This window comes from Pantherophis guttatus, chromosome 2 (assembly GCF_059756535.1).
Source record: "Pantherophis guttatus breed Tessera chromosome 2, ASM5975653v1, whole genome shotgun sequence".
NCBI classification, from domain to species: Eukaryota; Metazoa; Chordata; class Lepidosauria; order Squamata; family Colubridae; genus Pantherophis; species Pantherophis guttatus.
Window position 1 is genome coordinate 221,011,093 of NC_142064.1, and position 27,797 is coordinate 221,038,889.

The window sequence follows — 27,797 nt, forward strand, 5'->3', positions numbered from 1 at the left end:
CCACCCCCACAAAAAAAAGAAAAGAAAATCCTACATCATGGTGTGTACATGAGAAGAGAGATGTGCTAATAATGCTGCTTTTTTTCATCATGCATTTAGTCATATGGCATATATGTTGGGCATTAATGAGCCAAGGTGGCACAGTGGTTAGAGTGCAGTTCTGCAGCTACTTCAGCTGACTGCTAGTTCAGCAGATCAGCGGATCAAATCTCACCGGCTCAAGGTTGACTCAGCCTTCCATCCTTCCGAGGTGGGTAAATTGAGGACCCAGATTGTTAGGGGGCAATATGCTATTTAGTATACTGTCTTTGGTGTAAGCCGCCCAGAGTCCTCGGAGAGTGGGCGGCATAGAAATACAACTAATAAATAAAATAAATAAATAAATACAACTTTTGCCATTTTTAACATTATTTGAGTGTATTGAGCACTATCGGCCATAAAACTGAATATAATGAACATGTCAATTAATTAATCATATCAATTTCAGAGCAGGCTCAGGAAGAGATAGTTTTTATGTACACATAGTACTACAAGCTGGGAAAAAAAAACCAAACTCCAAGCCAAACTATATCCCAGAAGCAAAGAGGTACCGGAACCTGAATGCGTTGTCAAGATGTCCAGTCGCCCACTATCTACTGCAGAACACAATATTCTCCAGAAAGGTCTCAACTATAAATAGATGATACTAATCAGTGAGAATTCTTTGCAGCCTTAGAAGCAGCATTTAAGCCCACAGAACCTACAACAGAGACCCAAGAAAACATAAAGCAGACAATAATCCTACAGATCAGAAGAACACAGAACTAGCTCAAAGCAGAGGACAGAGACGCACTCAAAAATCTAAAGAAAAACCAAACCATCATCATCCTGTTATCAGGCAAAGGCCAATCTACAATTGTTGTATATGTGGGACAAACGTCGTGGAAGATACGGCGCATATAATATTTGAATGTAGGTTGTATGAGGAAGTAAGAAAACAATATCTGTCCCCAATTATAAATAAATTTACCCACTGGAATGTAAGGCATAAATTAACATTTCTATTGAAGGCAGACTCTCCTCCCCTGGTAAGGGCTATCACTCGCTATCTTAAAAGGATGACAGCAATACGAGCCAGTTACATTGAAAAAATTTCATTGATTGTAAGAAAGACGAGCTGAGTTAGAGAGGAGCTATCTTATTTGGGTTATCTAGTTTTGGAAATTTAGTTATTGAACTTCGATATTGTTAAATTTTAATGTCATATACCATATATTTTTACACTGTTATTTCTGTAACTGTTTGTTTTATCTTTCCCTTTTTTTTTTTGAAAAGGCCTTCATGCTATTCGATAAAATACAACAACAATAATTGTCATGGACAGATCACAATACACACAAAAAATCAAAGAATTACTAGAAGACAAATAAATCTATATCCCTGCATGCACCAACTTGGTACAGAAATTTGACAACTTCATCAAGAGAAGTTGGCCTAATCATGAAAGTCAGATAACAAAAGAAAAACAGTGGCAGATGAAAACCAGGGGATCCATTTTCCCACTTCTATGGATATCCAAAAATACACAAGCCCAATATACCTCTTTGTCCGATGGTATCATTGCCAGGGCCCCACATACAATACAGTCAAAGAATTTACAATAAATTTGAACATCTCACAGAGGAGGGTAAATATTCTATCAGCTCCCAATTACAGTTCTTTCAGAAAATCAAAGACCTAACAATAGAAGACGATAAAATGATGGTTTCATTTGATGTCAAGGCGTTCTTTATATCCATAGACCCTTTCACCAGAACTGGTGAAAGAATTTATGGCTGCAGTACTACACAACACATCCAACTTAACTAAACGCACATTGAACTATCCAGAATCATGGACTTCATCAAACTTTGCCTCACTGCCTATTTTCAATTTGATGGACAATATGCCAACAAATTAGAGGAATATCCATGGGAATCACTCCCAGGATTCATAGCAGAGATTGCAATGCAATGTCTAAAAATTGTAGCACTCCTATGCATACAACCAAAAGTATGCATCTTATATGTACAGGACACCTTCAGCATAATACAAAAGAAAAAACTACAGAAGACACATGAAACAAGCAATATCTTAAAAGGAATAAAATTCACAAGGAAAGAAAAAACAACTTCCTGCAGAGAAATTCATGACAAATTAGAAACAAATACTTCATTATCAAAATAACAACCCAACGTGTCACAAGAATTGCTGTGAACATTATTCTGATGAGCAAAAACACACTGCAACAACCCAGAACACCAGAAATGCAACAACATTTTTCAACAAAATGGATATCCACACAACTTTATCAAAAAGTACCTGACCACTCAACCCACCACAATGCAAGTAATACAAACTGTAAAAAGGATAGCACAGCCATACATCAGAAATATCTCAAACACAACCAACAGACTACTACAACCACAAGGCACCACCCTAATGCACAAACAAACTAAAGCCTTCCAAAATGTCTTAAATAAACCAAAAGGCCCAGTAGACCCAGGGAAAAAAAAACAGGAATTATCTCCAACATGCAGTATAAAGACTAACAGTAACTATATAAGACAGACAGGCAGAAAATTAGCAGAGCATGTCCATGAACATCAGCTAGCAGTCAGAAGAGACCATGAAAACTCCTTCATCTCACAACATATGGACAGACTCAACAATAGGGGAACTGAAAAACTGTAAGGAACTTAGACCAACTAAATCCCAAAATGGAAGCTTGGCACTCAGACAAATCCGCCATCAATGGAACATTCAGATAAACCATATTTACACATCATTCAAAAGAGACAATAAAAAAACCCTAAAAATGAAACAAAAAGATTAGAACACATCCTTCTTCAATATCCAACACCTAGAGAAGCAGAGATTAACACCTGACAAGCAATCAAGAAGAAAATAATAATACCCTAAAGGAGGAAATACTAGTAGTGGGATTCAAATTCCATCGCTACCATTTTGCTCGTGGGTGCACATTCACTCGCGTGTGTCACTTCTGCACATGCACAGAGACAACCAGGCAAGTGGGCGGAGCCTCCCGCTGCCACCACTATCAGTTCGCCTGATCCGGGGCGAACCGGTAGCAACCCACCACTGGGATATACCAAGGAGAAAACCACACCCCCACCAATCCTGGAAGGGTATGTTACTATATATAAACAGAGAATAAACCCCACAATCACAAGCACTAATAGTGTTTCCTAGTCAAATAATGAAACATCTCCAAGCAAATAACCCAGGTTAGAAAGGTTTGCCAGAAGATCTTTTCAATCTAACCCTTCACAAATATTTTATCTCCATTTCTAATTTCTGTTCTGAAAATGATTATATACAAAAATTATGTTGAAAAAATAGTACCATAATATTTTTCAACAAACAGCATTACCTGACCTCTCTCCGGAACTACCCAGATAATCTTTTTTTTCCCAATAGGCTACTGAGTAGTATATTCCAAGTCACGACTGCATAACTCCCTAAACCATAAATCATGATGTAAAAGTTCAGTTCACATGGCACACTGGTGCACAAACAAGGATATCACATTCTGGCAGTAAACCCAGCCAATAATTTAAAGAGTCTATTAGACAATCCTATCCATAATCCAGTGGTGAAATCTAAAATTTGTTACTACCGGTTCTGTGGGCGTGGCTTGGTGGGGGGGGGGGTAATGTGACTGTGTGGGCGTGGCCATTTTTTTTTTTACTTACTTTTAAAACCATTTTTTCTACAACCTCTTCGGCGAACAGGTTGTAAAAAAATGCTTTCAAAAGGCTCTGACGATCCCAGCTGAGTTGCCTGATCAGCAGAGGCTTTTTTAAAAAAAGCTGAGTTGCCGATCAGGCAACTCAGTTGGGATCGTCAGAGGCATTTAAAAGAAAAATAGGGGTTTTTTTCTTTTAAATGCCTCTGACGATCCAAGCTGAGTTTTTTAAAAAGCCTCTGTCGATCAGGCAACTCAGCTTGGATCGTCAGAGGCATTTAAAAGAAAAAAAGGATTTTTTTTCTTTTAAAAGCCTTTGACGATCCCAGCTGAGCCATGCAATCATCAGCGGCTTTTTTTTTTTTACTTTTAAAAGCATTTTTTCCGCTGAAGAGGTTGTAGAAAAAATGCTTTTAAAAGTAAAAAAAAAAGCCTCTGATGATTGTGCTGCTCAGCTGGGCATGGTGCGGGGGACAGGGATTTTTGCTACTGGTTCTCCAAACCACCTGCCTCCATCGCTACTGGATCGGCCGATCCGGTCTGAACCGGGAGCATTTCACCCCTGCCATAATCTCAAAAATGGACTCATACTGTATATTAATATGAAGGATAATAAGATAACTATCTCAGGTACTATGCAAACCAATGAGAGGATACAGTTTTTCTAGTTGGAATCCTTCAATCTTTCCTTCTAGGTATGATTGAAAAGTATGCCAAAGAAATGACTCGGAGGGAATGTTCTTTGAATTTGGTACCTCCCTTAATGTGGAATTGCCACTCTGACTTCACATATTTAGTGGGAGATTAGCTTGTTTCTCTCTCCCATTACCTTTCTCCTTCCTTCTGCCAAGCTCTGGTAAAGCTGGTCCTGACAACACAACTCCTTGGTCATGTGGAACCTCATGGAGATAAAAGTCAAACATTGACTTTCGTAGTCAAATTGTCTTTAAAAGAGTTATTACCTTACCACAGATGTTCTTATGGATCATTTCCTTTCAGCATTTGAAATTTGTATAGACCAAAGCACTAACTACTATGAGTAAAGCATATATATTTTATAAGTATTACGTAACAACATAAGGACTAAACAGCTGCAGAAAGAAAGAAAAAACACTCCCAAGAAGTACTAAGCATTAACAATAGTAGACTGATTTGACACTCTTCATGTTAACATTTTCTTTTAACACACAGTTTAACTAGTTCGGTACAGTAGAAATCTGAATCAAGATTATTATATTTTATTTTGGTTTTACTTTATCTTATCAAAGGACCTTCCATGCAATGGTTTAATACTTATAATTCCATTCACCAAAGAGAATTGTTGAGCAAAGCTATAACAATATTTCAGCTCCGGGAAAACTGCATTTTTTTCCAATAGTGATTGCAACATTTTGTTCCTGAGAAAGCACTGCATCTCTTTCTCACCCAAGCTCTTGTATAATTAGCATACCAAGGACAAGAGACAGTGCTATGTAGTGCTATATGGAATGAAAAAAATTGTATGGGATGGTAACATGCATATATATGTAGTCAGTGACTTATGATCACCATTAGGCTGGACCGAGCGGAGCAGCGGAGCAGGCAATGGAGTGCGCCTGTGCAGCTGGCGCATAGAAAAGGGTGGCGGCGTGTTGGAAAAATGGAGCTGGAAGTCAGTCATTTTTGCTTCAAGAAGCCTGTAGCCGCATCTTTTTTTCGGTGCAGCTGGACTCTGGCGGCTGCAGGCATCCTGCAACAAGGGGGTAGAGATGCAGGCTGATAGGGAGCCCAGCGGTGACAACGGCTCAGCCCTAGCTTGCCTTCCCTGGCAACCAGACATAGGAGGAAGGGAAGATCGCAGCCACGGGATGACAAAAGAGGCGGTCATGGGGGAGGAAGTGGGGAGATTAAGGGCCAGGGCCTCTGAAGGAGGGGAAACAGGGCAATGCGTCATGCTTAAGGGAGAGCGGGCAGCGGGCGGAGGCTCTGGGGCAAGACCGAAGCCAGGGAATCTCGCATTCCCCAACCTGGCTGATGTGGGCAGTGAGCAAGCAGACCTCCAGGGCAAGGCCCAGGCCAGAGCTGGGGAATGGAGCATTCCCCGACCTGGTCGAGGTAAATGGCGAGTGGGCGACAGTTCTGGGGCAAGGCCAGAGCTGGGGAATCATGCATTCTCTGACCTTACCGAGGGCAGGAGACATGCATTGCTTAACTTTGGTTAGCTGAGCTAAGCAGTCATTGGTGAGGCAACTGGCGAGGCGATTAGCTGGGCCATGTAGCGAAGGCAACATATATAGGGTGGGGGTGGGCGGGGTGAGCATCGAGCAGCTGAAAGGGGTGAGCGAGCGGTGACAGGGCGACTGAGCGGGGGCGTGGCCAGCCAGAAGTGGCTACCAGTTCGGCGACCCAAGCCAAATTGTCGCTACCGGTTCTCCCGAACCGGTGCAAACCGGCTGACTACCACCTCTGGTTAGAATGCAGTACTGCAAGCTACTTCTGCTGACTGCCGGCTGACTGCAATTTGGCAGTTCGAATCTCACCAGGCTCAAGGTTGACTCAGCCTTCCATCTTTCCAAGATCAGTAAAATGAGGACCCAGATTGTTGGGGGCAATATGCTGATTCTGTAAACTGCTTAGAGAGTGCTGTAAAGCATGGTGAAGTGGTATATAAGTCTAAATGCTATTGCTTTTGCCTTTGTGGCACTTATGGAATGGAGAAATAGAAAACCAAACCCAGAGATGCTGACCAAAAGCTTCTATCCTCCACTGCAATGTTCAAGATTGTATCTCATCCTTTAATTATCTTAAATTACAATATACTTTATTTTGAAAATGTCAGTATGTCATGAGTCTTGATGGTAGAAGCTCCCCACCAGTCAATAACTGTGTTCCATGTGCCTCAGTGTATGCTGGCCACATAACCATAGAAGTGTTTTTGGACAAGGCTGTCACCCTTGGCTAAGAAATGGAGATGAGCACCCCACCCCCTAGAGTTAGGCATAACTGGACAGGGGAAACCTTTACCGTTACACTCAATTTAAATATAATTCCCCCATAATATTTTAATTTCCTTTCCAGATCCAAATACAATCATTTTGCATCTAGTCAGAACTTCATACACTTTTGTGATTTTTAACCCACAATTAAACGCAAACATCCTCCACTACTAACTCCTTCCAAGCAATTATCTGGAGATCTTATTTCAGAAGAGTCCATCGTTTTCTTGACTAGCTGCCTAGTTTTCAACAAAAATACAGCCAAAAGATATAAAGGGAAATAATTTTTCTAATTATTCAGCATTTCTAAAGGAGGTTATTTTCTAAATACAATAGAGTAGTTCAGAAACATTCTCCATAATGACATGTCAGTTCATGGAAATCATATGTCATCATGAATGTACTGTATATACTTTCTGCTGAAATATTAATATGTGTAATCAAGGAAATTGGACAATATCATTATCTATTTTTGTCAATAATATGATCCTGTCCAAGTTGTCACAGGAAGCAATTGTCTGTTTCCAACTCCACCATTAACGTCATGAAACTGTAATAATGGTAAGTTACCAGGACTCACTAAGATGATTTCTCTGCCTTTGCTTTCTCATGCCCTTGGATGATGTTATAATAGTAATTCAGATGAATCTTCAGTTTTATAACTGTAGGCCAGTGATGGTGAAACCTTTGGGTTTGGCATGTCAAAAATTCAGAAAATGCCTAACTTGATTCTACTACACATACCCAAACAAAAGAGAAGCAGTTCTCTGTCTTTTCCACCCTCCTCACCACCATCTAAGTCATCTTGAATAGCAGCACCCGATGGCAATGCCAAGGCTGGGTCTGAAGTAGAGGCCTGGGCCTCAACTTCAGCCCTATTACCATCACTGCCATTCCAAAAGCCATCTCATGCCATTGCTCAACAGAGAAAAGACTCGGAGACTGATGTAGTTGCCCTGCAGCCTAGTGGCCCCCAAGATCTGCCATGTTCTTTTGCCTTCAGGCAGTGTTCTCTTTCAGTTGACAGGCCCTATGGCCTACCTGAGATTGCTTTGTGTCATACAAGGCTTTTCTTCTTGCAGAACAAAATTCCTGCAGCACTCTTGCAGAATGCTCTTCCGTGGCCTGAGGCCTCCAAAAACCACACCAAAGCACTCCCTGTTCTTATATGGTTTTTGGTGACTCTAGTGGCCACACAACAGTACACCCGATTCTCACAATAATTCAGAAAACCACACAAGAACAGGGAGTGCTTTCAAAAATAGTTTTTGTCAGATGTTGAACTCTGGTGTGTCACCCAAATCACAATGGTGTGTCCCCTTTCCAAGAATTGCATGTCATAGGTTTGCCATCACTGACATAGGCCAGTGGTGGGATTCAGCCAGTTGGCACCACTTCAGGAGAACCGGTTGTTAACTTTCTGAGCAGTTTGGTGAACTGGTTGTTGGAAGAAATCATTAGGGCAGAGAACCGGTTGTTAAGTTATTTGAATCCCGCCACTGACATAAGCCATTACTCATAAGAGATCATTTACTACGTCACTTCAAAATCTAGAATGAAATGAAAAGCAACTATCAAATGAAATATGTGTTGATGCAATTCAAAGTACCAAAGCATGTTTTGCCTTTTTTTTACATAAATGAACAGTTCTAACTGCCCAGCAGACACCTATTTCTGAGTATGTTCCCTTAGCCTGGTGAAGATGTATATTTATGTATTTATAGAAGTTATTGAAAATAATGCAAACTAAGGAGTGATCAAGTAGCAATATAGATGGCAACCATATCAAAGACATACCCAGTTTTTCTGTTTTCATAGGAACAAGAAATATCACTAAGGAATAACCGTGTAAGTAAATTAAGACATGCTACTCAATTGATATATGTCATTATTTCCTGTTCGTTGCTTACCTGATTCTCCTCGTGGGAAACCCTCATTTGTTCTTTCAAAACAGACATTCTGGCTGCTTCCTCTTTGCGCAAAACTCTTTCTTTTTTAAGCTCTGGACTCCAGAAGGTTTTGATGCTATTCATGGAAGATCCAAGCTTGCTATCCTTGATGTCTAGCTCTTTCCTTAGAAGGTCATTTTCTCTTTGTAACTCCTTCAGCTGAGCCTGTAAATCTAGCATGGTGCTGTCTCTTACTTGCCTCAGCATGGAAGGAATTTGATGATGGTGATGATGTGAGGAAGTGGTCAACCCTCCATGCTGATCAGTATAAGAAAGGAGATCTGAATGGGAAAGGCCAACAGAAGCAATATTAGGGCTGCTTCCCATCGCTGTAACTCGTCCACCGTAGACAGCTCGATTTGTAGCCCTTCCAAGAGTCATTGTGCCCTTTGGGAAAGTAGTAGATGCCACACCTTCATGGTCACTCAGATACATTGGTCCAGATGTTGCATAGGCAGCATTAAGTGACTGAATGTTCTCCATTGATAAAGTTTTACCTGTCCCTCCACCTCCTCCACTACTTGTTCGCCGATGGCCCAGGCGGGGCGACCGCGGCAAACGTGGAGATCTGGCAGGACTGCCTTCCAGGTTACTGATTGTTCTTGCACTTCCATACATTTTGATTTTACTGTGAGGTACTACTTAACAAGAAACTATTCTTCTCTTAAGTAGGATGCCTAGCATTGATTTTCAGTTGGAAATGTTGGCAAACAGCTTCACAGCACTCTTCCAGAAGGCAACACATTCGTTGAAATCAATTTTCCAGGTTCGAGATCTGAAAATAAAGCAACAATGTTATTGTTGTGCAAGTAACAATATAGCAGCGACATCTGGGAGAACTAATTCATGTCATATATCAGGTTATATAAATTGCAAATCCCACTCACTGAACTTGGTAATATTTTTTTTAAGTCTTCATATTTATATTCTTTTCAATTAGTATCCAAAGGTTAGAAAAGAGGAAATGCTAAAAATACCATATTACACTATAGGAGCACAGTGTTAAAAACTGATGAAATCTTGCATTGCTAGAAATTCTCCAGGTCGTATAATTAATCCTGAGTATAAAAAATAAGATGAGTATTTAATAAATAATGCTTAATTAAAGAAGGTAAACTATCGTTGTACCAAAGAACATATTTTTATTATTATTTATAGCTTTGCTTCATTCATATGTCATGAAATTCGTATGGTCACTGAATACACAGAACTAATAGTCATATGGCCAGAAACATGATGGGTAATTTCCTGCTCCCAAAGCAGCAATCATAAAGATTAGACTTTATTTATTTATTTATAACATTTATATTGGCACCCATCTTTCAGCCAACTCTGGGCAGCTCTCATCCAAGATTAGAAGACCTTTAAAATAATTTTAAAAACTAAAAAAATGCAACCAGTTAAAACATAAGACATTAAAATAACAAGATCCTGGTGCAATCTGTGCTAACGTGGCATCATCTGATCTTTTCCCAATGCTTGATGGGAAAGCTGGGTCTTTAAAGCCTTATGGAAAGTTAAAAGTGTGGAGATCTATCAAACTTCAGGGGGAAGAGTGTTCCATAGGAAAAGTGCTGCCACAGAAAAGGCAATTAGTATTATAGCACTGGCAGTAGCAATAGCACTTAGACTTATATACACAGTGCTTTACAGCCCTCTCTAAGGAGTTTACAGAGTCAGCATATCGCCCCCAACAATCTGGGTCCTCATTTTACCCATCTCAGAAGGATGGAAGGCTGAGTCAACCTTGAGCCTGGTGAGATTGGATCTGCCAAATTGCAGGCAGCCGGCAGTCAGCAGAAGTAACTTGCAGTACTGCTTTCTAATCACTGTGCCACTGCGGCTCTTGATAAAGTACTATGTCTGTCTTAAAATATGTAAATGCGCTCCTTCTTATAAAAATGTAACAGATGAAAACATTATCAGACATCATGAAGATGTAAATAAACTCATTTTAAATTGTTTTAAGTAGTCTAATTTAACGCTTCCTAACACTGCCATTCCTCTATCTCAAATTTTCCAAAACATTATTCAAGGTTCCAAATATAGTAAAAAAAAAATGGAGAAAGGCATGGCAATATTAAGTTTACTGTTCGTTCTTTATTTTTTAAAAATGCATTGCTTTCCCAAGCATCTCTTTATCAAACAAAAAAAATGCAACAATTCCAGAACTACCTGATAACCCCAGTACTACCAGTACTGACAAGTGGCTGCTATGCTCTAATGAGAAATTACTTGAAAAAATTGCCATACATTTACTGAAATAACATACCAGCCTCCCTCTTCTCAAAAGGACCTATCATTATTTGTGGTTTATGGATCTCTGTCGGCTACTAAATACTTTAATTATGGTGAACACAGAACAAAGTTAAACAAATTCCATTTACACATACCTAATTAAATGCAAACTATTTTGTGTCCAAATCAGGCTATTATATCCAATATATTCATTTTTCATCTTTTAATTATAAATGCTACAATGACTCTTTTCTTATCTTCTAGATTTGTGCTTACAGGGAAAGGTGACATATAATAGTAAAACACACTGTGAAGTGGTTCAAACATAACGATGAGCAGTAATAAGGTTCCTTAATATACTTTATTACAATTCTACAAAAGAAAATATAAATAGCAAACAAAAATTATTAAGAAGCAAAAAGATAGGGGGGAAAGAAGGTGCAAAGGAATAAAGATGAAAAGAGATAAAGGAAAAAATAGCTTTCAACTTTCTTTGAAGCAGTTACAAATAATTAAAAAAATTAACCTTGCAATCTAAAATTCAATAGTAGCCAGTATTTCTGTAAGTGTAAACATTTCTAATAGTCAAATCCCACAATTAATTTCTTTCAGTTTCTCTCAACAAGTACAAAAGTGGTTTTCACATGTAGAAACAAAGTTAGATGCCGTAATGAGGCCACTCTTTGCAATTTAGCTTTGGTTACTTCCAGCAAAAAATGGAAGTGAACTTCAGGTGACATTAGACTTCATCAAGTTATTTAAAAATACAAACTAGAGAATGATTAAGTATACATAAGAATAATACAGAATTAGAACTTTCTCCATTATATTCGCTCATTGTATTGATCTCCATCAAATTTGCTTCTAATAATATAAACTTGAATGCATTGATTTAAAATTAAAACTATATGCTTTGTTAGTAATACCAATGTATTTATACTCTTCCTTTCTATTCAGAAATAAAATAAAAGCTTTCCAAGGTGATGAAGACTATGCCCACCTGCATATTTTCAGTTTTCAATTCCCATCCTAACTGAACATGGACAATGTCAAGCGTTTTATTCTCTTTACTTCTGTTATTTGTTTTTAAATCAAATGTATGCCAGAGGTCCTTTCAAATGCAGGACTGAGTTCTATGGCTTAAGCACCTGACCTTCACTACTAATCAACTTTCTTACATACAATATAAAAAGTTTGTATTGTACTGTGTGCTGTGTATCCATAGCAAAAATACATCTAGGGATCAACATGTGCTGCTTCTTTAGCTCTTCCTTTTAATAAATATGTTTATGACCTTGTAGATCAGAAGCCTTAAGACTACAATCGTGGAACACAAAGATAATAACATGCTAATATATGGGTAACTACAATGGGCTTCCCACTGAAAGAGAAGAGATGATTTTACCCAAGGTTGAGTAACATGTGCCTAGAATTTTTGCCTCTCTATGCAATTACAGGTAGTCCTCGACTTACAACGGTTCACTTAGTGGCCATTCGAAGTTACAACGACACTGAAAAAAGTGACTTATAATCATTTTTCACACAACCATTGCAGCGTCCCCATGGTCAGATGATTTATATTCGGATGCTTGACAACTGATTTATGACGGTTGCACTGTCCCGGGGTCATGTGATCACCTTTTGCAACCTTCAGACAAGCAAAGCCAATGGGGAAACAGATTCACTTAACAACCATATTACTAATTTAACAACTGCAGTGATTCACTTAACAAATGTGGCAAGAAAAGTCTTAAAATTGTGCAAAACTCATTTAACAAATTTCTCATTTAACAGCATAAATTTTGGGATCAGTTATGGTCGTACGTTGAGGACGACCTGTGTCTAGTTTACGTCTATGGTTGGATTATTTTAGTTTTATTAATTTGATTTATTATGCACAAGGGAAAAAGGAAAGAAGTTTAGAAACCACGCATGCCTTATTTACTAAATAAGGTAATAAAGTAACCAGATAGATAGATAGATAGATAGATAGATAGATAGATAGATAGATAGACATACATATACATACACATACACAATTAAATTATTAATATTAATTATTATTAATTATTAATATTATTATGTCTAGTTAATGAAATGTCTCTAGGGGAGACATGATAGCAGTGTTCCAATATCTCAGGGGTTGCCATAAAGAAGAGGGAGTCAAGCTATTCTCCAAAGCACCTGAGGGTAGGACAAGAAGTAATGGGTGGAAACTACTCAAGGAGAGAAGCAACTTAGAACTAAGGAGAAATTTCCTGACAGTTAGAACAATTAATCAATGTAACAACTTGCCTCCAGAAGTTGTGAATGCTCCAACACTGGAAGTTTTTAAGAAGAGATTGGATAACCATTTGTCTGAAGTGGTGTAGAGTTTCCTGCCTGGGCAGGGGATTGATTGATTGATTGATTGATTGATTGATTGATTGATTCGATTTATATGCCGCTCTTCTCCGGAGACTCAGGGCGGCTTACAATGCGTTAAACAATAGCCTTCATACTTTTGCATATACCTGCTTAGTAGGGTTTTTGGGCCCCCCCAAACGGTGTTCTTTTTTATATGAAGTCAGCTTATTGCCCCCACAATCCGGATCCTCATTTTACCTACCTCGGAAAGATGGAAGGCTGAGTCAACCTTGAGCCTGGTGAGATTTGAACTCGCAGTAATTGCAGACAGCTGGCAACTAAGTGCTGCTTAACAGCACTTTAGTCCGCTGTACCACCAAGGCTCCTCAGGGTTGGAGCCTTCCTAGGCTTCTAGGGTTGGACTAGAAGACCTCCAAAGTCCCTTCCAACTCTGTTATTCTATTCTATTCTATTAATATTAAACTCAGTTTGCTTAACAGGGAGGGAAAATAAGGGAAGGGAAAATTAAGTATATAAACCAGAGCTATAGATTGATTTATTTTATTAGAGAAAAAACATTATCCACATTTATTGGTGACTGGAAGCCTCTTATGGATTTTTGCATAAAAATAAAAAATAAAATTACGATTTATGGTTTCAATGATTAGATAGAATAGGTTACAGAAAGAAAAGTAATATGATGTAACTTTAGAAACTGAAGTTATTTGAACATCAGAAGGTGGCTTTATTTTTTTCTTTCTTTTCTAGTTTGTTTCTTTTTTCTTTTCTTGCACTTTTTGATTTCTTTCTTTCTTTTTCTTCCTTTATATTATTGTATTAGTGTTTATCTTCTTGTTTAAGAAGAAGTTAAACTTCTTGTTTAAAAGTTTTAACTAAAATTATATACTAAAAAATTCCTAAAATGGTTTACAGACCATTATATAATTGATAGAAGAGCTTTAAAGGTTTCTAGTTTCTTGCCTTTATAAATATGTTTGATATCTGTTCCTCTGGACTTTGAAAAAAAAAGAATATATTGTTGATATACTTTCAAAAGTATAAAAAGCTTAAATCCCTTTTCTCTTTTGTTTTCCATTTTACAGAATGCATCTTTCCAAAGGAACCAACAGGGATCAGTCTGTTTTAGAACAAAGCATGATCTAAATTAAGAATTTTTATTTTCAACATCTCAGACCTGTCTCGTTATCTGAACTCTACTGAGAAAAGCATAATGAGGTTATGTTGCCTGTGTTATTTATAATCTAAATAGTGCTTCTCAACTCTGGCATCTTGAAGATATGTGGACCAACTCCCAGAATTCTCCAGCCAGCATCTCCAGCCCCAACCTAGCAGGGCTGCTGGGGAATTCTGGGAGTTGAAGTCCACACATCTTCAAGCAGGCAGGCTTGAAAAATGATGGTCTAAATCATAGGCAGAGTTCAACTTTTTTTTTTTAATTTGAAAATTAGCCTTTTTAAAACTCCTGATATTGTTTTTGAATCTAGCTTTCTGCTTCATTTTACAGCTTCTCTGATCTAGACCTAAAATTCCTAAACACTTGAAAAAGAGATGATACAAACCCAAGGAGAGAGATCAATAGCATCACAAATAGCAATCAATATTTAAACATGCTGAAAACGTGAAGAAATGTTGATTGAGAAATAAATTTGAGATGTTGTAAGCAAGAAATAAGCTGAGAGTCTCAGAACAAAAGAAAGCTAACCACTTCGACTATCAAGATAAATGGCAATTGCTGAAAATTGCTTCTTACTATTTTGTGTGAGTGTGTTTGTGCATGCCCCTTTGAATCAATCCAGTGTTCTGGCAAATGTCTGCTTTAATCCCTGTGGGTTTCTTGGCCAGATTTCAGTAGTGGCTTGCCATTGCCTCCTTCCTAGGGCTGAGTGTGACTGGCCCAAGGCCACCTAGCTGGTTTTGTGCCTAAGGCAGGATTATTGCAGAACTCATAATCTTCCAGTTTCTAGCCCAGTGCCTTAACCAATGTCTATGGAGATTCTCAGTCATCCAGGTCATAGTTGTCCCAAAAGTGCTTTTTCAAGAGGCAACTGGACTTTCTGTTTTTTTTTCTTTGAAGATATTTTGTTTCTTGGATAAGAAGTGAAACGGCTTCAAAGAAAAAACAAAGTCCAGTTGCCTCTTGAAAAAGCATCTTTGGGATAAGTATGACCTGGATGACTGAGAATCTCCATAGACATTGGTTAAGGCACTGAGAACCAGCCTGGTTCTCTTTTTACTACCTACTACAATTAAAATTTCTCACACTTTATACACTCCATAGAATTAGAAGTGAATGAGATCAAAGTTAGTTTAATTTGAACACAAAACATTTCCCATAATATCCAGAACCCAACGAAGCATGACAACGAGTAAAAAGCACTTGCTGAACCCTGGGCAAACAGATCCATACCGAATGACTCAAGCATGACAGCCAAATTACACCAAAGCTCAGACCAATCTAGGATAAAATCTCTTCCCCATATCAGCACTTGTACTTGAGATGCCAAGCATGAATGCTGATGCTGACTGAAGTATAATTGAAAGCTATTTTTAAAACCTAATTAGCATGATCACAGTTAAAGCCGGTCCTCATATATTCCTTAAGTGTATCTGACACAGGCTAAAAATCACTGGACACACATAGAAATATGGCAGTCAGGATTACCGTACCTCATTCAATCTTCTATCTGGAAGCAAGATGTTCTTTAATACTCCAATCCTTGATAATACAGAACCTAGTGAACTAATAAAGCAGGATGAAGCTACTGAGTTATTGTGCTTTTGAAATTTCTGTATGTAAAACAGATTTTTTTTTATCTTGGCAACAAATAGCTATTATTAATTGATGAGTGAAACTGCTGGTAATGGCGCATACTATATATTGGGGAAATGTTCCAACTATTCTTCTATGATTCTGTATTTCATTGGCCTCTCCTTATCCAGACAGTTCAGAATAGTTCTGTATCACGAACCATAACTCAGATTTAAAAAATTATCAGCTTCAAAACAGCAACTTTATACATCTAAAATATTTTAAACAGAGAGAAATTATCAATAATCATTAAATTTCAGTGAATACTTATATATATCACATATGATATACTGTAACTGAGGGAGATGGGTAGTTGAGAAATACCAAATATAAATAAATATTCATTAAATTTCAGACAGTTATGGATATTCACTTTCAATGACTTTCTGGGAATTTAGCAACACAACAGTGGCAGTGGTGAAATCCATTTTTTTTACTACCGGTTCTGTGGGTGTGGCTTGGTGGGCATGGCAGGGGAAGGATACTGCAAAATCTCCATTCCCACCCCACTCGGGGGCCAGCCAGAGGTGATATTTGCCGGTTCTCCAAACTGCTCAAAATTTCCGCTACCGGTTCTCCAGAACTGTCAGAACCTGCTGGATTTCACCCCTGATCAGTGGATATCAAGAGTCACCTAAAAGGATTCTAAACGTGCAGAATCTGCTCTGAAAAATAGGTGGCATCTATAAAGTCCTTTTGGGATTATCCCTGTTTATCTATAAACAATGCAACAGGATATTGTTTGGAGCTGATCATTTTACAAAAAGCATTGCTGTTTTGTATGTTACAGTAAAATGACAAAACCCTGTGCTCCTTTAAAGACTGGTCTACTATGGCATTAGCTGGCATGCTTGCATCAGCTGAGACCCAGAAGATGCAGGTCTTGGCTTGTATTGCTGCAGTACTCTTTGGTATACACTAGCAATGTTTGTGGCTTGCGCTCTATTCAGCATTCAGCCAAAATACATTAAGAGACAAAGGACCGGAAGGCTGGGGAGGGCTGTGCACAGGCTCTGTTTCTTCAGAGTCCTCCTTTGGATCTAAAGTACAAACATCTGAAGAGAAACTCTGCATGTTTGATTTAACCCTAAATTTCTCCTTTATGCACTGTGAAAGGAGGGGAAACACACACACTCCACCCCCACATTTCATTCAGATTAAATCTGGAATTAAGAAATGCCAACTGAAATTAATCCAAATTTACCAACATATTTTTTATTTATTTTTTTATTTATTTTTTTTTAATTTGATTTATATGCCGCCCTTCTCCGAAGACTCAGGGCGGCTTACAATGTGCTCAGCAATAGCCTTCATCCTTTTGTATATTTATACAAAGTCAGCTTATTGCCCCCACAAACTGGGTCCTCATTTCACCTATTATTTTAAATTAAGGACATAATCTTTGGAACAAGATTAACAACTTGGGCAGCAATCAACAAAAAAATATTTTTATACTGTACTGAAATTAAAACTTTGCTTTATACCAAAAGGATAATCTAATTTTAAAAAAATCCTTGAAAATTCAAATTATTGTTTTTCCTAAATTTTTTATCACCTGATTGTGATTTTGCTCGTTTCTGTACTGTGTTTTCACACAAAGCTATGAGCGCATGGTGTGACAGAGGTTTTTCTTTATCAGCTAGCTTGCTGCAGAGCCTGATGGTGGTTAGGACCTAGAGGAATAATTGGCCTAAGATCATCAAGCTGGTTTCTGTGCCTATGGGAAGTCTAGAACCTGGGTCTCCTCACTCCTAGTCCAGCACTTTAACCACACTGGTTTTGATCAAAACAGATGATAAATAAACACCAACAAAAACCATAGTTGTATCATACACTGATTATGTCTGCAGTCTCAAAACAAGCAGACCAGACAAATGCTAAGGGGGTAAAAAAACCTTGAAAATGCAAATAATTCTTTCGAAGAATTTATTCCAGATTATTATTTATAATTACACATTTAAACTCTATATGGTATTTATTTCTGAAGAAGGCAGGGAACAAATAAGTTAAATTACTGTATGTTGTGATTACTATTTGCATGTAATTTGTATATTATTTTCCATGATCAAATACTATATGTTTGACTCTCTATTAAATATACTTTATATTTTGCTAATGTTTTGAATTTCAATAATTCCCTTGTCCCAGGTGTAGAATTTAAGGCATGGTTTGTCTTAAATGCCAAGTTTTTCTTTTCTATTACGCCTCTTTTCTGTTGTATTGCAGCTTTTTACAACATTCATTTCACCTAGCATTAAACATGACTAGCTGTCCAGGGTTCAGTAAAGCAAGCACCTCACTGAATTTGGGGAAGGGAGAATGAGTTTGTGAGAAACCATGTAATCTACATTGCCCTCTATGGGCTGCCATCTTTGACATTAGTGATCAGTGTGTTAATTTCTAAAGTGCCACAAGACCCCTTACTGTTTTAAATTAACCCATTCTTTAAAATTCATCTTTCACATTTTCATTTGGATTTATTTTGCTTTGCTGCACAAAAATTAGAATATACAGACAATTTCTTCTTTAAGTGTCACACCTAGGAAGACAATTACCATAATCTGTGCCAGGTGCAAGCCTGAGATAGCCCAACATTTGGATGGTGATGCTTAACAAAAAAAAAATCAGTCACTGCATTTTGCTTCTGCAATTTTAAAAGCAGAACTGTCATCAGTTGTATATCTGGATGATTAGCTCCACTGTTTGGCACAAATCAGCCATTCATACATATTGAAAGAAAAAAGGTACAGTACATAATATACAGAAATAGTTTAAGTGTATGTTACATATTACAATTTTGTAATTTACATATAACAATTTTGTTGTAATTTACATGTAAATACCCACATTTATTATTATTAATTGAATAAATAATATTTTTACAAATGGCATGTAATCTGAAGAGGCCAAATTTAATTTTTTCACCTCAAACATAAGATTCTCACTCGAGATGGAGTTTGCCATTTCAAGTTTTTAACAACCTTGAAATGAAAGATGGAAAAACATTCTAAATTAGAAATATTCATGGAATTGTTGGCACAAAACAATTTTTAATTTATTATTGGGTGTGTCAGCTTTCCTGTGTTTTAAGATTACAACTCCCAGAACATCTAAAGATCACCAGATCGTCAGGGACAAATATACTTAATGTTCACAGTGCACAAATATAATCAAGGCTTTTTAGAAATATACATTTAAAATGGAAGTAAAAAAAAAAAAAGCATTATCTCTCATTCAAGGATCATAAGACATTTTATTATGTGAGCAGAAGAATCATAATAAACTGCTGTATAATAACTGCTGAAGAAAAATAACGATGCCGCAAATGAAATACACAAGTATTTTCTGTTTAACGATTGTACTGAATCTACTTTTTCTTTCTTTCTTCCCAGATTTTGAAAAAAAAAATGCTATCCTAAAGAAGGAAAATGCACTTTGTCAGTTTACATCAACACCCCCTATTTTAGTTGAGAATTGGGGAGTTCCATTCTGAATGGGGAAAGGGTGGAACTCCTCAGTAGCTTCTAAAAAATTGATTTGACACATTGACAAAGGCATTGTGAGCAGTAATGCCCCCAGAGATCAAGCCACTTTCTCTGTGTCAGTTAATTTCCAAAAAGATCCTAAAGCCTAGGAATAGAATCTCCTGCAATGTACAGGACAGAAGCACCTAGGTGGGTGTCAACAGCAAAGTCAAGATGGCGGACATAATCATCACCCCTTTTTTATGGCCTGGTTACACAATCTGAGATGGTAACAAATTGCAAACTGCAATTTAGCATTTTTTTTTTAATCTAGCACCAAATAGCAGAAAAATTATGAAAATAAGTGGGACATATTTCTGCCTATCCTACTGCTTCATGTCCTCAAGCAGAATTTGTTCAAGTCAAATCAAGAATGTTGATACCTAGAACATGTGAGTTCTTGTCCTGCCTTAGGCATGAAAGCCAGCTGAGTGACTTTGAGCCAGTCATTCTCAGCCCAACTCACCTCACAGGATTCTTGTTATGGGAGAAATAGAAAGAGGAAGGGGTATTAGGTATGTTTGCTGCTTTGAGTTATTTATAAAAATAATAAAAACAGGAAATAAAGAAATCCATACAGGGGTGGGATCCTACCAGTTTAACAACCAGTTTGCTGAGCGCGCGCTCACCAGACACACCAATCAGCTGGGCTTCGAAAAACGGAAATATAGGTAAGTATAATGCAGGGACGGGCGGGTGGGCCCACTTCAAAATCAGAGCAAACTGGTTCGCTCATGGCTGAAAGTCGGAGCTAACGGTTCGCCCGAACAGGTGTGAATTGGTAGAATACCACCACTGAATACATACATACATAAATACATACATACACACACACACACACACACACACACACACACACTGTCTGATATCATCCTCTCCAGAGAGTAATAGAAGCTAATTGCAATTTCTTCAGTGGTTCAGATCATATAAGCTAAACTTATGCAGATGCACAGGTGACTCACACATCAGACAGCTAAGCTGTCACATACAACTTCCCTCACTATTAGCTATCCTGATGGAAGATAAAGTTTGAACATTTACAAGGTAACAAGATTATCTTTCCTTGATACATCATGTCACATCTTTTGGCCCTGCTGATGGTAGCTTCGATAGCACATAACACCTACCTTGAGTTGATGTCACTTTTGGACCATTGAGCATTAAAATTAATACTTTGGAGGGAGAAAATATACTATCTTACTGCTGTGTTCCCTGATCTTGAAAAAAACAACAACCAGATTTTCATAACTATTTTGTTTGTTTTATTGCCACACCCTTTCCTCCCTTGGGTTTAAAATGGATAAATGTCAAATAATGTTTATAGAAGATATGGGTTAAGTTATTTAAAGTGGTACATAGGAAAAGGAAGGAAGGAAGGAAGGAAGGAAGGAAGGAAGGAAGGAAGGAAGGAAAACATTTTTATCCTAGTAACTTTTTGTATGGAAACTTAAAAGTATCCATTTGGGTCATTTTTAAAAATTGTCAAATTCATAAAAAGTAGTTGACCAATAAAGAAGATAAAAGTATTTTGTGTGGCTTAAAGTTGTTTTATTACAACGTTTATAAAACATGTTGCCCAAGAAAATTAGAAAGTGGGAAGGATTAAGATTAAAACAAACATATAAGTGTGAATATCCTAAAAAATATTGTTAATGGTATCCCTATCAGATTCATAGGTTGGACAAAATATATTACTTTTGGAATAATTTGAACTTTAGCAGAAGAATTTGAGAAGATGATTTTATCCTGAATTGACTTAATATATCACCACCTTATTGAGAAGATAGCAAGCGAAATATACATCTTACTGTTTTGAATGAGAATAAACTTAATGCCATTTCCTATCTAAAGAACCTAGATCACAGGTAAGTAAAATAGAACAGCTTTGAAATACCTCTGGTTCTGTTCACATACCTTGCTAAACCATAGGTAATCTTGGTTTTTCAAAACTATCTCAATTCCAATTTGTCAGTGTCATAGGAATAATAAACAATCAAACAAACATTAGAATCAAAAGGAGAGATAAAAACCAATTCTACAGGCTGATTCTTTTCTCAATATTTCAGATAGAACAAAAGCTTTCTACTTCCAAATCTGTGGCGGAAGTCTAGTCCAATATGAAATGTGAAGCCTGCTAGTTCCCTATGATTTATTTATCTTCCACAGCAGTACTGTAATAGATTATTTTGTCTTCCAACTCTGGGAAGATTTCACACAGAGTGCGCATAAACAGTGAGGCAAGTGTGACTTGATTTTGTGCTCATAATACTGTACACATACATACATACATATATACCTATGAGACCCACAGTACCAATCCTTAATATTTCTTGCACTGATCACAGAATTATTTAAAGTATTTCTAGGCTGCTTCTCAGTTTGGAAACGCTGAAAACAGTTGGCAATATTTGTTCAGCCAAAAATAAGCAAGTAAAAAAAACAGTAAAATCAAGGTAAAACTAATCCATCCAAATAGAAATGTTAGGTGGTATAAATGGCTAGAGAAGGATAACATTGAAAGGGGGAGTTAAATATGCCTAAAACACATCAGCCTTGGGACTGTTAGATAGCACAGGGGAGGCCATTCCTCAGCACAGTGAGTGGCACCATAGAGAAAGTCTGTTGTCTTTCCCCAGTAAGCCACGGCACTAGCAAGTCGGTCTGGCTCCCAAAGAAATGGGAGGCCATTGCAATTGGAGAATTCTTTAAAACATCATCTCTAACTTTATTTTCTCTCCTGCACCTGGTGTTTTGTCAGAAATTTCAATGGAATACTCTCATTCGCGTTGCCCCCACGCCTGGGAAAAAAGCCAGGTCTTCAAGGCTTTCCAAAAGATGAACAGAGTCAGTGCCAGCAGAACCTTGGGTGGTAGGTATGCTTATCCTAGAGAGAAGGCACAGCTACCAAAAAAGACATGTTGCCTGAGTTTCACTGGATGACAAACCTTAATCAATTGGGATCCAGAAAATGCCTCCTTCTGTCTGATTTAATGGAACAGTAGAAATGATGGGAGTAGGGCAGTCCCTCAAATACCCTGGCTCCTTGCCATGGAGGGCAGAAGTCATGCTCATCTAAAGGCCAGCATTCCAACTGCGCATAAATGCTTTGAAAGAGGAATAAGGTCCCTTTCCGATAATAAGAGAATAGGACGGAAATACAAGGAAGACAATAGTTTCAGGAAAGCTTATGTGGAAATTAAGTTTGAGGAGGAGATCTGAATCAGGAATGAAAGCCAGAGATTTTCAGAGGAACCCACACAGTGCTGGATAGAGCAAGCAGAAGGGCAGAATATGAAACAGCAGCAAAAAAAGAGGCAATGGAGCCAGACAGTAAATGGATCTGGTAGATGAAGCAACAATGAAAGATCAGGTAGAAATGGTCTGAACAATTAGAAATAAAGCACTAGAACCTAGGAAAGTCACTGCATGTGTGTGAATGGGTGACAGCTCTGAAATTTCAAGGCAACATGATCAAAGTGACAGTAGGACAAGATTTGTTTATAAAACTATTAGATTAAAGGAAAAAGAAACAACAGGAGGGAGTGCCAGCAAAAAAAAAAGGAACTATATTACTACAAATATGTAGATAATGACAAAGGAAAGTTGAGATTTTGAAGACTGCGTAAAGCAGAAAGAATAGATATGAAGCTGCGGAAGAAATTTAAAATGTTGGTCATCACTACCCTAGGTCAAAAAACAAATGTGAAAAAATTGTTTATAACTCCAACGTTTCATTTAGGGAAAATTAGCTTATCTCTATGAGAAAGAAAGATACAGGTATTGAAGAAAGAGAATAGTGATATTAATCATGAGGGCTCACTCACATATTTTCTGTAAACTTCAGGTTTTATCTTTAGGTGCCTGAAGCAACCTACCAAATGCATGCAGCCAATCTTTAGTGTAAAACGGAGAGACAAAACAATTTTATCCCAGAATAATGTGTGCCTTTTTTGAAAGTGAGATATAGATGTGGTAGACGTTAGCACTATCAAAGCAAATCTAATAGTCAGTTTGCAGTATACACAAATATAACTTCCATTATATTTTGTTCAGAAAGCATCCAATATATATCGCAAGTGCAGTGCATGGTTTTATCATCTTAAAAACTAATCTGAATTAACTGTTTCTAGCTCATACATTTTTAGGTTTGAAACCATGACCATTTTCCAAACTCTCGGGCCAGTTCCTGGCAGGCAAGTGTGCATATTTAAAAGGAGATTTGCCAAAGGCCAGGATTCTGTTGCACATCTTGGCAGATGCAATCTCTGTTCCAAATGGAGCGCATCAAGATGTCATCAAGATCCTTCTCTGATCCATCTTTTACAACTATCTTACTCCATTCATGGGTAAATGGGAGGGAGAAAATCCCTTCTTCCTAAATAAAGGGGGGAGGGGCAAAAGTGGCATGCAGCAAGATGCAAGAATGGCAGGGCGGGGAAGGAAGGGCAGTCATAGGGAAAAACTTAAAACCTTCCACTTATGCTCCTTAAGATTAGGAAAGTAAGACAGAGAAGCAAAAGCTTCCCCCCCCCCAAGCTGGAAGTACAGGGTAACCAAATTTAAGAAAGCTGGACTTGTGTCCAGCTTTTGCCATGCCTCTATTGTAGAGCGGCCCTGACATGATTTTCTCCTGCCTTCACAATAAATATTTTTCTATTAGGGAAAAAAAAAATCAAGCAGAATCTCCCCAGGGCATTGTCACCTTCCTTTATTTGTTGAGCATTAAAATGTACTCTGACCTGCACCCGGAAAGAAGAACACAGCAGCTGCTCTTTTATCAGGAGCCTCAACCTCTGGCAGAGGCCTGGGAAAGGGCCTGGTTTTTTTTCTGGAGGTTTAGTGCTAAGTGCAGAAGACTCCTTTCTGGCTTTATTTCACTGCCGAGAAGAAAAGCGCTCAACCAACGGTATGCGATGCCAGTGATTTAAAAAGCCAACCAGGAAACTAACCCCGACAAAGAGATTTGCCCACCTCCGGGCTGCACGGGTTGGCCGGGCTCAACGCAAAGCGCTCGTTCCTGCCAGTGCAAGTGGCCCTTGGGCTTGTCCGTCAAATGGGAAATGTCAGTTCGTAGCGAAGGGAGTCGATTCCCTTCGGTTCATTCTAGCTTTCGCAGGTAGCCGCCTAGAAATCAGCCTCTGCTACTCGGGAAACCAGGACCCGCTTCCTCCATCGCGGTATTTACTACACACATCTTGAGGCGAACTAGCATCCACGCGCAAAATTCACAACTCAACGAGCCACGATGCAGCACCACTCGACACAGGTTACATCTTCCGTTCCGCTGCCTAAAAGCATCTTTCATTCCCCCACCCCTCCCAGCACCGAAAAAGAAAAAGAAATGGGGGAAATCCCCGCGTGCCTTTGTCCTTATATAGCTGCTAATACACACAGCCTGGTTTTTTTTCCTCCTTCAAATCTAAGGCGCGAGGAGGGGGCGAGCGAAAGAGAAGGCAGCCTCTTCTAACCCCCCACCCACACCCCAATTTGATAAAATCCCCAAGCTTAGGGCACCTCGTAACTGTTACAGAGCGAGGCGTTTTCGGTTCTTCTAAAGTCGGGCCAAGACCCCTTTAGCAGTGATATTAATGCCGAATCGCTCGCTCGCTCGTTCGCCCGGGCTCTCTGGAATCTGATTTCTAAAGGAAACGGCCAAGAGCCTCTGGCCGGCGATTCGCTATGGGAGAGGCGTTCAGCACCACAATCCTGGACAGCGACGGGCGCCTGGTCACATTTACCGCCCGCATCTCTTCCCACTTTTCGCCCTTGCCGATCCCCGAATGCTTTCTACCCCAAACACGCGAGTGTGTATGCGTGCGTGTGTGTGTGTGTGTGTGTTTGAGTGTGTGTGTGCTTGTCTGTGGCGCGCGGCGCGTGTGCCCGCGCGCCCCGTGCGCGCGGCTAAACTGATGCATCCAAATCCATAATGGCCATATTAGGATCCTCACCTTTCAAATCATTGCGTCCGCCTGGCGCCTTCCTCGGCGGGGCTTCTACGCTCTCATCCTCGGTGGCAGCCCGTGGCGAAGAGGAGGCGCGAGGAGGCGACGAACAGGTCCGAGGCGAGGCGAGGCGAGGCGAGGCAAAAACCTGCGACAGTCAGCAAAAGGCTTCAGCAGTCCCTGCCCTCGCTGGTCTGCCCCTCAGCGCCAGGCTGCCTTCCCAGCCCAGCTCGCAGGCTTGCCAGTCCCTGACTCAACATTCCCAGAATTCCCGTGCTTGGACGCCGGGGCGGAGCGACTCTCCGCCAGGGGCGGCAGCGAGCTTCCTTGGAAGAGAGGCCGGGTGCGAGCTGGACCTCCCGCGGGAGCCGCCTCCGCCTCCTCTTCCTTCCTTCCTTCCGGGCATCTCTCTTCTCTCCCTCCGCTCAGCGCAAGTCGGGCAAGTCCCAAACCCCACCCTTATAAATGCGCGCGCGCGTGTGTGTGTGTGTGTGTGTACGTGCGTGTGTAAAATAGAGTATGGGGTGCCTTCAAGAATTGAGAAAAGCCCCAAAATTCCCCAAGATTCTCTGGTTTGGAGCAACTCCGATTTTTTTTTCTTTGTTTTTAAGAAAACCCATTGAATGGAGGAAATGTGAAAAATAGTCACATTGTGCCAAAGTTTTGATTCCTCTGTATAAAAGGTTGGAAATTCCCCTGAGAATGCAAACATAAAGTCTCCGTTATTTATCAAAGGTCCTTCGTGTAACCTTTTTTTTAGGAAGCTTCATCAGAAATTAATACCAGGTTTTAACATTACAAGCAAATGTTGTTTATTATACAATAGTTCTTAGTTATTGCTATGATTTGGTTTGATTTCAACATGGCATTGTAAGCTGCTCGGGGCAAATCATAATAGTAATTTAAATCATATTAATTCCATTAACCCAGTAAGGTATCCCGATGTACATGCATGCTAATTATGTGTTTTATGTGTGCATTAAGATATATATATTAAGTGGCAATCCTCTGGAGGGAAGGAGGGAGGAGGAAGGAAGGAAGGAAGGAAGGAAGGAAGGAAGGAAGGAAGGAAGGAAGGAAGGAAGGAAGGAAAGAAGGATCTGGTTGATAAGTCTTTGCATAGATGAAGTTATAAAATGTAATAGAACTTGGGCTAGTAGAACCAAAGGTGTGATGGGTTCATGTTCCAAAACAGCAGATTCATTGAAAAGAAGCTTTTAGTCAATACTTGTAAATAAATGAGTTGAGTAGGATCCCAAAGGATAGGCAGACTGTTATGTACTAGGTTTTATTTTCAAAGCATAGCCTCCAATCCAAAAGCAGCAGTTCAGCACTTTGGACGGGTCTGTGAGAGACATCATTTGTTGCATTTCTAATAGAGCGGAAATGCCTCTGATAATGTACAGTTCCTGATTTGAATTAAACTATATCTCCCGGGCTCCACCTCCCCACCCCATCCCACTATTGTGCTGTGAGGAGAAACTTAAGGAAACAAATATGCGTATGCAACATGTGTGTGTGAGAGAGAGATTGGCAAGTAGAAAAGTATTCTATATGTACAGTATATCCTTGGATAATCTTGCTTTTTTCTTCTCATCATTCATTTAGGAATATGGATCAAAGTGAACTGCAAACTGTACCACAATCTGGCTTTTTGTTTTTAAGATGAATGAAATTTGCTTTTTCAAACATTTCTTTTCAGTTTTTCCTTCCTTCAAAAAGGAGAAGTAGAAGATGGTTCTGTTAGTCACATCCTGATAAAGTTCTTGTGAAGCTATCAGAAAAAGTATACCAATTTAAAATAGGATCTTCTTTTTTTAAAGAGCAACCATTTTTCTTCAAATGTGACAAATGAATCTCTTAAGATAATAGTTGCAATCAATGTCCAAGTGTGTATAATAGCAGCTTTTTCTAAGCTAATTTAGATGACTTCAAAGTACTCAGCATGAAACAGAACACTGAACTACAGTAAATTCTTGTTTGCTAAATTCTTATGACATCTTGTATATAGATAGGTTTTGCAGGAATTGTTTCTATAGACAATGCTTATTTTTTCATCAAAATAAGAACCGGAGCTGCCTAAAGGCATATTTGAAGATTCAGACTATTCTAATTCATATTCTCTCTCTTTCTCTCTCTCCCTCTCCCTCCCTCCCTCCCTCTCTCCCCCTCTCCCCCATTCCTTCCCTCACCCCTCTCTTTCCCCCCCCTCTCTCTCACACACACACAATTATATTGTCTCAGATACAGTAAAAATTTCCTGGTA

General features: G+C 38.9%; 1 protein-coding gene across 10 annotated transcripts in view; it reads right to left on the reverse strand.

The window, feature by feature from the left end:
• The window catches only part of ERC2 (ELKS/RAB6-interacting/CAST family member 2), a 622,345-nt gene extending 596,377 nt beyond the window's left edge, over window positions 1–25,968 (reverse strand). For 6 of the 10 annotated variants that reach the window (XM_087887855.1, XM_087887859.1, XM_087887857.1 and 3 more), the window contains exons 1-2: window positions 25,538–25,949; window positions 8,613–9,426 (exon numbers count right to left, since the gene is read on the reverse strand). In XM_087887855.1, coding sequence (XP_087743981.1) covers window positions 8,613–9,269 — 657 coding nt within the window. In that variant the 5' untranslated portion in view covers window positions 9,270–9,426; window positions 25,538–25,949. Of the gene's footprint in view, window positions 1–8,612; window positions 9,427–24,328; window positions 25,076–25,537 lie in introns of those variants that run through there. The other 4 variants (XM_087887861.1, XM_087887858.1, XM_087887860.1 and 1 more) reach the window with 3 other exon arrangements.
• Between the last annotated feature and the right edge of the window lie 1,829 nt (window positions 25,969–27,797).